The sequence below is a fragment of the Parambassis ranga genome, chromosome 5 (genome assembly GCF_900634625.1).
Source record: "Parambassis ranga chromosome 5, fParRan2.1, whole genome shotgun sequence".
In the NCBI taxonomy this organism is placed as follows: Eukaryota; Metazoa; Chordata; class Actinopteri; family Ambassidae; genus Parambassis; species Parambassis ranga.
This window is the reverse complement of record NC_041026.1, coordinates 20,744,801-20,758,452: the sequence shown is the minus strand read 5'-3', so window position 1 is coordinate 20,758,452 and position 13,652 is coordinate 20,744,801. Positions and strand designations below refer to the sequence as shown.

General features: G+C 40.9%; 1 protein-coding gene across 1 annotated transcript; it reads right to left on the bottom strand.

Moving 5' to 3' along the window:
• Positions 1-5,509: 5,509 nt before the first annotated feature.
• On the bottom strand, positions 5,510-13,354 carry ccdc3b (coiled-coil domain containing 3b). Its single transcript, XM_028407182.1, has 3 exons — positions 12,657-13,354; positions 9,583-9,757; positions 5,510-6,250 (listed from the first exon to the last, which is right to left on the bottom strand). The coding sequence occupies exons 1-3, from the start codon at positions 13,013-13,015 to the stop codon at positions 5,969-5,971; spliced, it is 816 nt and encodes a 271-aa protein (XP_028262983.1). The 5' UTR covers positions 13,016-13,354; the 3' UTR covers positions 5,510-5,968.
• Positions 13,355-13,652: the final 298 nt, after the last annotated feature.

Here is a 13,652-nt window from a genome sequence, read left to right as displayed (position 1 = left end):
AAATCTGTTTCAAGGTGGATCAGGGTGGATTTATTTAGAAAATACCAAGTAAACAAAGAAACACAAACGCACTCACATTTCCCTTTTTAGCTAATCACTGACATCTTTCTTGCATTTCGATTGCATGTTTGTTTTGGATGCAGCTTCAGATAACCCTACGGTATGCGGGCCGAATATTTTCTTTGGATGCAAACATGGAAAAACAGACAAATATCAATAATAATGCACAAAGATTTTCCAGTTCTATTTCTGCTCTGCCCTGTGGCCCCGCATTGTTTTAGTAGTAAAACCAGGTTGTTTGAATTTAACCCCCGAGGTGGAGGAGCACAGCCTGAACTACACAGTGAGCTCACCCGCCTCCTCCTCCTGCCCCGGAAACGAGTGACGTGCCGTTCGTGAACAATTCAGTCACTGTGAATGAGTCATTTTAGCAGAACTAAGTGGGAAAAGATGATGAGAGGAGTGAAGGCTCACAGTTAACAGTGTGAGTAGTAAACTTTAATCTGAACCTCAAAATGATACCAATGTGTGCTGATGTCTCTGAAAAATATGGACTGAATCCTGAGTCGTCTTGGAGCACTTATACAGAAAATGAGGCCAAAGCGCTGCAGTTTATGAAAAGCTGCAGACCCTCAAAGTCCTGCATGACTGTGCAAACCGCAGTTGGTAATAATAAACAGGATGGAGAGTGGGATGAGAAACGAGGGATGGAGAGTCTCTGGCAGAATAAGGGGAGCCACTAATTTTCCACTTTTGGGAAAATTCAGCCTGCAATTAGGGTCAAGCATTGCCAGAGACTTGACATTCATGTTAGTAATACATCTGATACAGCAGTGACAGCAGATGAGAAGGAAACACGCTGTCAGGAGGACAACATAGGAAGAGTGTTTTTTCCACACCTTTGCACAGCTAGAATGGGATTTGACTGTGTTTGTGGGGACAATGGATCAAAGCAGACATCAAACAGGATACAGGGTGGAATTCTGGGTCGCCTCAGGTCACTCTGGGGGTGAACATCACTGAAGTACACATCAGAAAGATGTGTGTTCATGAGAATGACTTCCTAATAACCCAGTTCATTCATTCATCCCTGAAAAGTTCCACACAGCTTTCAGGAGAATATTTCTGTTTCGTGTTTGCATTGCAGATTTTGTTTCTTGTTTGCATGCTGAGGCTGAGTTTGATGTCTCTACCGTAGACAGTTTTAGTTTAAAAGTTGAAATATATTTGGCTCCACGTCCTCCTCCTCCTCTTTCTCAACAAAACCAGCTTAAACAAACACCATGAACATTGTAGAAGTCCCATTTCCCAGACCTTTACATGCAAACGCACACGCACACTGGCATACACACACACACACACACACACACACACACACTGCGGAAGAGTTCAGTGCTGTGCTTTTGAGAAGCTTTCTCAGGGAGTAATTTATTCTCAGGCTCATTAAACAGGACAGGTTTGTACCAAAGCGCAATGAGTGCTGCTTATTACCAGAGCTGCAAATTAAATCTGCTCTAACATGCCTGATGACTCATGTCAAAGGGAACTTTAAAGGAAAGTTCATTACATCACAATAAATGCATCAGTGCAGTGTGAGCTCTGTTTAGTTTTTTAACTGCTCTATAACAGTGTAGTGGTCCAGACATTACTTGGGATTGGTGTTTGTTCTGTGGTCCATGATCTCTTTCCATACTGCCTCACCTCCTGCATGCAAGCAGCCTCTGAACCCTCACAGGTTTCTGTTGATGACTGCATTTAAAGCTCCTCATATCTAAATAAATATCCACATTCAGGTTAAGATAATACTCTGAATAAGGTGTTTACATGTTGTAATAATGCAAGATAGAGTAATCAAACTCTGACCTTAATTGAGGAGGAGTGTTTACATGGTAAACACTTATTCTGAGGAGGCTTTTCACAGGTTAATATTGGAGGATACTGTTCATGTAGATGCATTTACTGTGGGTCATAATCCTGCCTACATCATGCAGCTCAGACTTGTGGATGGACTAAACTTGTCAAATGCAGATATTCTAACCACTGTTTTGTAAAGAGACTGAAATACCAGCCCCACCACTGTCACATGGAGATCCTTGGTTTCCATCTGATACTCAGTCTCCAACTCCACCTCCAAACCTCAGCAGCACTTAGTCACCATTGGGCTAATTGTGCTTGAACCACTGGTCTGCCACAAACAGGCTAAGAATACTCATATCTGTACACAACAGTCCAAATAATACCATCATTTACCAGTTCACAAAGAACAACAGGCAGCCCACAGCAGAAGACTCTCTTCTCAGAAACCTCAAATGCATCCCAGACTGAAACACTGAATAAAATCTCCACTCCTGAACCATCACTCAAACACTCAAAAACGCTGTAAACATCCGGGGTGGAAAATATAGCACAGTAAACCTAACTTCCTCAAGTCTAACCATTAGATATAAAAACAGATTGGCAGCACTAACAACAAACACATGAAGAAATTCCTTCTGCTTGCCTTATGGGCCTCATCAGCAATCCAGACAAAGAAAGGACTACAAGTTAGAGAAGAAGGGAGAGAGAGGGAAGGTAAGAGGAGGCAAAGAGAATGTTTGTTTGTGAACGTCAGAAGAGAACTTTGCCTTTCCGTGGTGTATTTTCTTCTTATGTCAGTAAATACAAACCAGGGAAAATCACTTCCCACAGTGAAAGACATAACAGTAAAACCCAAAGTCTCTGTGAAGCACAGCCTTTCCTATACAATGGAAATGAATCTGGTGTTATGGTCTTTATTGTGTCCTTTCAGTATAATACTGAACTCACACTTTTTTTTGGCTCACCAAGATATTTGTGCTGCATTTTTATTCCCCTCTGGGGTGTCAAGACTGAGCCTAAAAGCATGGTATTGTGATTTTAGTTGAAGCCATCTCAGAGGGCGAACACACACATCCGTCATCCTTATTGAAACAGACGTGGACAGGCATCAATGAAAAATCACCTCCTCTTTGTCAGAAGACAGCTGGTAGAGTGTAAAGAGATGATGAGGAAACATTTCCAGTCGAATAAAAGGCATGTTCACAGAGGTGCTGGGTGATGTGCCTTTAATGAAGCAAAAGATGGAGAGATAGAAAACTGTCTGTGGAAAGAGGCAGCTCGCAGCTGGCAGCAAATAAAGGTCAGGTCACATTTGAATTTAGATATTATTACATAACGTCTATGGGAATGGAGCATGATTGATTCCACCAGGGTCCAGACCTATGTGAACTATTAGATGAATTGTCTTATCTTATGTCATTCCTTGACTCAGAATAGATATAATAGGTAAATAAATCACCTTTACAAGCTATAATAAAACTACAAATGATCGTGTGCTTAAGTCCAAGGTCAGCTAAAGCAACATTCAACAGGTTCAATATCATGTTTATGGTAGACTGAGGAAAAAGAGGATGAGTTCCATTTTTGAGCTTCGCAAAATAAATGCCTTCATATCACTGGACTAGTGGGCAAGTATTACCTGGCTCACTAATGGTTTATAGCAACGCTGTGATCATTTTATCTCTCAACAATGAAGACAATGACAATTCTAAATTGTTATTGTCATTGCATTCTGATATTTTTGAAGAAGAGGTCATTGCTATGGACACAGTTCAGATCACTAGAGGGGATTTACTAAAGAAATAATAAAGTCTTAAGAATCCATAGTTTTTTGATTTTGTTGCTCAGCAGCAGTGCCATTGATGGGTGACGGTGGTGTTATCATCCTGCTTGTTGCGCATTAACCCTTAAATGAAACTTATTAACAAACATGAATCACTACATTACATAATACAGTGATCATTTGAAGTAATGGTATGTATAAGACATTATATGGAGGCCTAGCTTAAAGCATGAAATCCTCATGCAGCTCTGAGTTTGGTTTTAATATAATAGTGGTGACCAATTCAAAACGTTGGACTTTGTTTTAAATAAAAAACTTTCCCAGAGCAGACCTTAGTAATTATCCACAGAAACAACAAAGCCAATGTCAGGTTTCAGGGGTCAGTGTTTCTTTATGCGAAGCAGTGACAGACAGGGTGAAAGAACTCCTTCAGAAAATATGAAGTGAACGAGGAAAATGGAATGATGCTCCTCCACTATCAGTACAAAACAAAACATTAGCCCACAGCAGCCAAAAAAGTATCAGCATATGAAAACATTAAACAAGAGCAGATAAAGGAATCATGTCTGCAGATAGCTAGGTCCTCTGGAAGGGACCACCACTGTGCAGCCACATTGCCTGACATCTGTTTTGCAGCTTGCCTGTGCGCGGTGGTTTATGTTGACAGAGCACAGTGTGTATATCATCTTTGGCCCCGCTCCACAGGATCTTGACAGTTGGCTGCAGGCAAGGTTGTCTGATGCGAAAATTTCACGGGGAGACGAAAGAGTCAACAAGAAAAGACGAGGAGTGTGGAGCAGCACTTTCTGTCTTTGCTCAGGAGGTCAAATGATGCGCGAGAAAAGAAACGTGTAAACGTCGCCTTCATGTCCTGCCTCACTGCAGAACACTCCTGCAGGAGAGTTCCTGACATAAAACATGTTTGAAATGTGTCTTTTTTTTCTGTTACCATACAAACCCGGTCCCTCTTTCCTCTGTTTAATGCGACTGCACCATATGGAAGAAATTTGGTTCAGCTCTCCTGGAAATTGTGTGGAAATTTTCATCTGTCAAGATTATTTTGCATCTGAAATGTTTCCTGTGTTCGTTCTGAAAGTGCAAACTGGACTAAACCTTAAGAGAGGTCAGCTAGGGGTCAATTTATTTTTAGGATTTATGATTCTTATTTGCACCATCTCTTTGAAAACCTGGATTTATCAGCAGTGGCTCACACTAAACACACTGTGCTTGCCAAAAGGCATCTATCATTTCTGACTTGATTACATGGGAGCCGGAAACTTTACGACGGATGTCTGAGCTTTGAATTCATTCGCCTTGTGCATCACAGCTCTCCTTTGTTCTGCTGATTGGCGGGAGATATTTATATTAGAGTATCAATGGAGATAAAAAGAATTTTGAAACATTAAATAATATGGGACTGTTGGGAGAACCCATGTCAGGAAACACAGTCAAAGAACCACAACTGGTTCCAATGTAATATGAAACCCTTTTTTGTGGAAAACTCAGGCAGACTAAAGGATGTAATGTTAAAAACAGAAGACTTACACACACACAGTTACACACACTTACACAGTGCATAGACTGCAGTGTAATTGAACTGCATCATGTCCCACTGTAGTGAGTGAGAATTGATATGATCAGTTTTGTTAAGTTTAGGGCAGGATCTGTTATGTCACATAACTCTTCCCTTCCCTTCTTATCTGAAAGATCAAATCTGGTTATGAAAATCAAATCTGACAACAAAAAACAAGCTTTTTGTAAATGTTAATTTATTTATTAAAAAAAACAGCTAAAGTAACAATAAAAAATGCTGTTGCCAAAGCCAGCCAGTTTGAAAAAGCAAATACAGAACGTTTGATAAAAGCAACCTCTAACTTTCAACAAAGAAAATGGGTGCTCAGCACCCTGTATAAAAATGATTCAGCACAAATCATAAAAAACAAAGGAGAACTTGTTATAGGACCTTCTGTAACTAAACTCATATATATACACGTTGCTCTCAGCCTTGCACCTCCACATCCGAGCATCCAAATCAGCCTTTGACAAAGAAAGAATTTAAACTTTCACTAAATAAGGCAAAAATGTGATATGCTGCCCACGTTTCAATGCATGATGTGTCCAGCACAGAAAAAATACCTTCTCAAAACAGATTTTAACATTTTAACATTATCCACTTCCAACAAGGCACCGGAAAATGTTTGTGCTGTCGCTAAATTAAAAGAATAAAACAAAGTAAATGCTGTATGTGTGCTTTAGGTAACAGCAACAGCTGATCATTGAATAACAGTTTCATAGGGAGCAACATTTCTACATCAGGAGAAACCACCTTTAGTTTTTTAGCTTCTTTTTAAGCGGCTGGTCTTTTTGGTCCTGGGTGGTGTCCTGATCTGGGTGAGTTTGGGGTGTCTTTGCCTCGTAGAGCTGTTTGAGGCTGAGGGTCTGTTGCTCCTTCGTCGTTTCTCGCTGGGCCTGGCGCAGCAGACGTTTCATGGTCTTCACCTTTTCCCTCAGGTGGCCGTTGGCTTTCTCCAAGGTGCGCACTTTCAGGGAGAGAGTCCTCACTCTCTCTTCCTCCTCAAACAGAGCCTTCTGCACTGTGGAGCACAACAACTGGATGGAGAAGAGACGAAAGATAAGTTTAAGTTCATATACCGAACTTTTCAGTTTACTTCCTGCTCATAGAGAGCGAGTATCATATTATATTTGCACGGTTTCCTTCCGAGTTGAATTCTGCACTGCTGTAACCATATTTGGAGTTTTCTCCCTCGTTGGCTCAAACTCACTTGGTGTAAGATTAAATGTTTGTTAAAATTATAATGTAGCACCTGACAGATCTGCTGTTTTTGATGCTGGATTTTCCTTGGATAAATTAAACATGAGAGCTCCTCTGGCATGCTCTTTGGGCTGACAACCACTGGCAACAGCTCGTAAGTCTTCCAGCATATTTCACTGTTTGTGTATAAATCATTCACAAAAGAACTGTTTTTTGGATTCCTGCAGCTTAAGTAAAAATAGAAAGAAATGAAAAAATTCAATGACATTAAGCCTTTCTTAAATATTCCATGGACTGGTTTTATCATATACATCCTGGTCTTTATGTAACACCCAACTGATATAAGCCAAAGTCAACAGTGTAGCTCCAGGTAGTGAGTAGGATTAATGTGAGCTAAGGAAAATGGTTAACACAACAATGTCTGCCTATTTTAGTAAGATGCTGTGAGATGAAACCCAACAAGCCTGCGAACCAGTGACAGACAATCCAAAGGCCTGGACCTTTCCTAGGTGAAAGAATGAGCTCCAGATGCCTCTGACTGCATGCCTGTCTGCCTGAGTGTGGATTTCCTCAGCAGACCCTAATGCTTCCACAAGGGCCGGTGTGAAACACCCATGTAAATTCTCTGCCATCAGATAACAACCGCTCAGGGTTTTGAGGAAATGTTAAAAATGTGCTGCCGGCTGCCGGCCCACATCACTGGTTAGTACATTACTTGGTATAATATTAGCTGTGGATGTTTCCCATGAGGCCACAGAGGGATTTCTAAAAGTCTGTAACTCTATAAAGCAAAGAATTAATTTACAAGCAGGATATAAAACAAGTTCTGTAAAGGGGAAGGTATAAAATGGCACATCACTGTGTTGTGAAGGAATGGAAAGACATGTTCAGCTAGAGGTGGACTGAACCTTCTCCATTAGACCCACCAAGCTGAGCCAGACACCCAAGATTAGACTGGACTGTGGGAGCGAAACACAGACCTGAAGGTGAATCCCAGAGGGCATCAAGTCAGTAGGGAAAGGCTGAAATGTATCACTCACAAAAAGCAGCTGCAAACTGTGTCACTCTCATACACTAGTCATGTTGGAGATTATATTTAATTCAATCTCCATCCACCCCACTTTCTGTTCTTCAACTACCACAAAGGATTACTCACCGTTAGTAAGAAGGCATTACACTTGCATCTTAGGTGTTTCCAGAACTGAAAGAGACCTGAAGTGTGTGATTGTGTGTGCATACATAAAAGTCAACTCAACTCAGTCAACTCAGTCGATGTTATAGTGAAAGTCTCAATATGTAAATATTTTCTGGAGATGAATATCACAAGCTAACTAAAGAAAACTCATCCTAAACAGAGTCTGAGGCAATGAAATGAGTGACAACATGGTCAGCAAGGGCCTTGATAAATCAACTATTCATCACTCGATGTCCATGTATGGCCACACCACCATATGTTGTTCTTGAAATCAGCGCAAATCAACCTATTTCTGTCATTTCTGTGTGAGGGATAGTGTCTGAAATCTAGACAGGAATCTCAAGAGTGCATTAAAAGAAGTTTTAGTTTAGTTATGTTATCTGAAGACCGTTGCACACTGTGAGCAATGAGCAGTTTCTCTTAGTGTCCAGCCCAAAGGTCAGTTTGGGGGTTGCAGCCCTTCAAAGCTAATATGTCTGCATTAGTGTCAGAAACATAAAACTGTGGGAAAATCCCTGCTTGTTAGAAAAATGTTTTTATTTCTGATTCAGTCTGGTGTTAAATCTTAAGATGACTTCATGCTATTTGATTTACTTTAGGTGACACCGGACTTTATGGTGTGCATTGCATTCTCTGATCTGAGCTTAGGTCAGCTGTCCAAACGATGGTTGCTCGGTACCAGTAAAAACAAAGTCTGTTTTTATTTTGCTAGGAGGAAATATAATCCCAAGGATGATGTAAGACAGCGGCACTGATATCTAGATGTCGCTCTGTAATTATAATCACAGGCTTGACCCAAAAGTTTGCTCTCAGTGGAAATGTAAAACCATCTTTTCATTCTCTTTTCTTCACTGGCAGGTTTTACGCTTTTATGAGCAGTCAGCAAATGATTGGAAACAGACAGACGAGGACTGGACTAAATGAGGAGAATGGAGCCAAAGGTTTAAATTCATTAGAGGAGACAAAGCGGCAGTGAGTGGCTGGAAACCATTTACACACTAACACATGGTCTCATACACAGAGCAGGGAAGATTACAAAGCCAAAAGGTACTAAAAAATACTCTGATCAATTAAACAGTGACAGCGTGAGTGTGAAGAGGAGGTTAATCTTATTGCTTCAGATCATCTTCTGTTGCCAGGTATAGTGACTTCTGATTCCAGTGGATCAGTTCAATTAAAGGTAGGGTAGGAGATTTCATGATGCACTTTTTGTTAAATTAGTGTAACTTCTCTTTACAATCCGATAGAAACTTATTAGTTCAGCAGTTTCGCTTTAAAACGAAGAATATTAATCATCTGTGGAAGCTATAAAATGCTAAAAACATCAGCCAATCCTACGAGGCGCACCTGCACGTATATTTGGCTGGTTGTTGATCTCTTCCTGCTCTGTGCACATCAGAGAGGTACGTGCATGATGGCCGAAGTCACAGACTAGTTGGAAGGCGTGGCTTCGGGGTGAGCTCTGAGAGAACGGGGCGTGTGTTTACTTTCAAAATCTGGCTGACTCTCACTGAGTTTTCAAAATCTCCTACCCTACCCTTTAATCACTTCTCTTGGTTAATCACTTCCTGTAGATTTCAGTAGTCAGTTCAGCAACATGAGCGAGTACGGCCTCCTTCTTTAAGTCAAGGTCCAATCAGTTCACACGCTACTAATAAAAAGTGATTAATTGATGCATATTTCTTCAACTTCGTACACAAGGACTTTATGCATAATGTATTAAGTTCTTTGTGTGGCCAAACCTCAGAAAATGTGTTTCTGATTTTCATTGAATTAAGAAAACCTTAATTTAACTTTCCAGCTCCTTTGCAGTGTTGCTTTGAAAACAACAGGATGTACTGAATCATCTTTCTGTGTACCAATACCTCTATGTGGTCCTTTATTCCCAAGAAGTATGTGTGAAGATAGCATGATCATGTACTGACTAAATCAAAGTAGAAAAATCTGTGGTGGTGTTTCTGAGAGACTGCCTACCCGACTGTCTTCCTGAGCTTCGTACTCAGGGGAGAAGCTGTGGACTTGAGTTCCAGGTGTGCAGTTGGAAAACTGGAAGAGGCTTGCAAACATGCGGTGGTTCTCTGCAGTGTCAGGGAAGATGGGGTCCTGGAAGTTCACTCCATGAGGGACGATGTTGTAGTTTTCATCCATCCTGCATTACAGAGAGGAGAAAGAGAACTGAGCATTTAGTGATTTATTGGAAACAGCATACATTATACTGTAGCCTCATATAAAATTGACAGACAGATGTCAGCGGTAAAATTGTCAAAAGAAAATGTGTGCAGAATTGTTACCAGACCTTGGTCTATTTTTATGCAAATTCAAGCATTATGTGAATGACTCAAACCAGCAGATTACAAGCCAAAAGGATTTATGGAGCATGTTTCATATCTTGAGGAAGTCTTAAGGAAGCAGTATGTCTCCATACATCTGGATTCCATCTCACATCCCTCGAGGGACATCAAAAGTTTGGCTGTCCCTATCAGAGAAGTTGTGTGTGTGTGTGTTATATTCATATAGTATCTGTGTTAGCTTAATGAAACAGGAAGAAAGTTGAGGGACATTTATGGGGTCTCCAGTGTCCGATGAGAAAGCGAACATGTTGTTTTTGTTTTTACCGTTTGGTCAACTTTGGTATAGGACAAACACAACACATGCACCTATCACTGTAGCCTAAGAGTTTATTCAACTTCCATGTTTGCTGTCTACTTTCTTAAGTGAAATATTTTTGATACAGTGAAATATAGTCCATTTTGTTTTACAGCGAACACATGGCTGAAGCAGAACACTCAATCTGTCTCATTTAAAGGTCCTGAGAGGGACCCTTAGTTGCAGTTTTCTCCATGCTCTGATTTGTCCTGTCCTGGGAGCTTATACTTGTGATTGATTGGGATAGATATTTTGGTCTGAGACTATGTTTTTTGGGGGGCTTTTTATAGCAGGAAATGAAAATCCACTAGAGACTGTGATGAGAATTTTTCAGCTTGACTTATAATACAGCGTCTGGGGCTTTGTGTGGCAGTGGCCTCAACTACACACTTTTAGTGTTGTGGTGTCACGTACGACACCAAGTAAAAGCAAACTTTATGCAAAAGCACTTTATGTATGAAAAACAGTAACATGACAAAGATCAGTGCAAACCCCTTAAATCTCTAGTTGCCATTAAATTCCATCATTATAGGAAAAACAAAGGAATGTGACCAGCACCCAGTTAGCTTAGCATACCGACTGAACAATGAGCTAATTGCTTGTTGTAGCTGTAGAGCTACAGACAGAAGCAAACTTTCATGTTATCACAGCATTGTGTTGGTTTATGTCCTCTCAGAAAACTGTGCAGCCCATATATGGTTTGACTTATTATAAATCATGAGAAACTGAGATAATATATATAGACGAGGTTGAAGTTTCCAGCTCTTTAAATTGAACTGTGCAGCCTAATCATGTGATTATGGCATTCAGTAAATAAACTCATACTCCCATGTGTTCTCTATAGGGTTTATTCTTTAGCAAAGGAAAATGTGTGTAAACATTTTTGGGGTTGTCTTCCATTATATCCTTAACAAACCCTAACAAAGACCACTCTATGGTTTTACTGGAGTAATCACTGCTTCTTAATTACCTTCAGGTCTGTGTTTGAACTGAGCTCTGTTGTGACTATCGCTTCAGGAAATTTCCGATGCTGGTCGTCTGTCTGATTACAGGGGTAACATCTGGACGTTTTTAGCATCACAATAAGGAAAGTCATCCCCGGAGGTGTGATTAACTCAAAGTAGTGAAATCATATTAAAGCCTTTTATCCATCATCCCACACAGCCGAATCACACACATGAGTGTGATTCTGCATATATGATGTGTAACATATGCCATAAAGATACTGTTGTTGTTGGCTCTGCTGCAGATCCCTTGTGTGGAACAGCCAAACATTGAACATGAGGAATGCTTTTCAGTGCCCCTCTCTGGATATCTAACTCCTCATCAGTCTGAGGGCAGAATCTGGGAGAAATATTGGCTGGGCCTGTCAGCACAGGTTCCCTTCATTGAATGGCACACTGGTGTGTTTCATCGGGACAAAAGGTGGTCCAACTGCTGGTGTGCTGATAACTCTCCAAAGTGAGTACCTTCAAGCTGTTGGGAAATGTCTGGCTTTGTAATTACGCTGGCTGGAATGCAATAGACGTTTCCTGAGCAACGGTGTTGTTTCTGTCCAACACAGACATTTAAGAATTAACCTGTCACATACTTTTTGGAAATTTGAGTGGAGCGTTTTTGGTGGCTATTATTAACCTGAAATCAGAATGGTATCAGATGGATAACTACTGACTGAAAGGGGATATAAGAGGACAGATGGCAGTCATTTGCCTTTGAGTCCAAACTACTCAAGCCCTTTAAGAATCTTTATTTTCTTTTCATGACAGTGCAGACCTGAAATGATGCAGGATTTCACTGAGAAGTGGATTCTATACCACTGTCAAAACTTTAGGCTGTAGAGACAACGAAATTAGCAATTAACAGTTTCTTAAAGTTTTCTTTAAGTTTAACTGTTTTTTTGTATCTTTTTCATTTATCTCAAATATTTACAAGTGTAGACAGAGCTTCTGACCTCACTGTGGATTGAACAAGTCAGTTAGCATCATGTCATTCCAGAGAAACTTTAATTTTTATATGATAAAATGCTTATTCAGGGGTCTTAACTTCATTTTAATGGCATATTTAAAACCATTAGTGCACACTGCTCCGTCTCCAGCCAGATGTTGAGAGTGAACTTCTCCATTTTGACTTCACCTCCTAATTGTACAGGAGGAACTTAAGTCCTATAGATCATCCATGTCATCTTAGAACAGCCACAGAGACAAAACTTTCACACACACCATGTGCTTAAAGCCTTTAGTCGATGAGTGTAATCAAAGTCAGCACTAAGATGTAGTGACTGACATTTATTATTCTCAGAGTCTCTGATTTGACTGATGCCTACAATGTTAGTGTAATGATTCATGTCATGCATGACAAAAATAAAAATGCAAAGAATCGTTAGAGAGATAGAGGTTGTTCACCTTAGAAAGAAGTAGTAGTTGTTGTTTTTGGTGACGCTGTAGGAGAAGCAGGGGAAGTAGCCCAGTCCAGTGACATTAAACCTGGATCCTGCAGGGACCTCCAGCATGCTGCCCCACGCCTGGTCGCACAGGAGCTCGATCTCGGCTGAGAAAAGAAGGTCGGTGTCGTGCTGCCACGGCAGGTAATTATATACACTGTATGACTCCTTGTGCAGTGCCAACACCCTGGCAAAGACGATGATTTCTGCCAGTTCGGCCCGGCACGCTTCTGTTTGAGGTCTCCAGTCGTGGGGTAGCTGACATCCCCAGCTCCCCCCAGGACTGGCAGCTGTCAGGATAAACACCAAAATAATCCACATGATGTGACCGAGAGGAGACGTCTGAGGCTCGGTGGGGCGCACCACGGCGAACGATGCTGCTGATGGATGCAATCAGGGAAGAACACAAACTGAGGCACTTTCACCACATGTGCACGTAGCTACTTCCACCAACACTGCTGGATTAATAATTAGACCCACCGTAAATCAGGTAGCCTGTTACACAACACAAAGCTGCAGAGCGTTACTCTACTGCGGCCCTGCAACTTCTTCCAGTCAATTACAGTGAGTGGATCAGATCTGCATCCCCTGCAACCCGGTGCCTCTCACCTTTGAGAGGAGGAGGAGGAAAAAAGTGTGCACCCCAGCCTGCAAGTTAAATTTCCATTGTTCATCAAGTTCATACAGAAAAATCAAAAAATCCTCCAGCGTCCAAACTGTGAAGTTGTGAGGCTTTAGTGCAACAGAACCTTTGTGAAGTCACTATATGCAGGCAATACAACCCTAAACTCTGAGAGTATAGTTTAGTAAAGATATGTGACGCCCTCTACTGATATCTAATAGCACAGCGTAGCAATAATTGAAGTTGGACATTTTTTTAAATATTAGTCATTATTAGTTATTTAAGGCTTCAAAGGGATGTGCGAAAGAAATAGTAGTAAAAGGTCTACATCAAGCA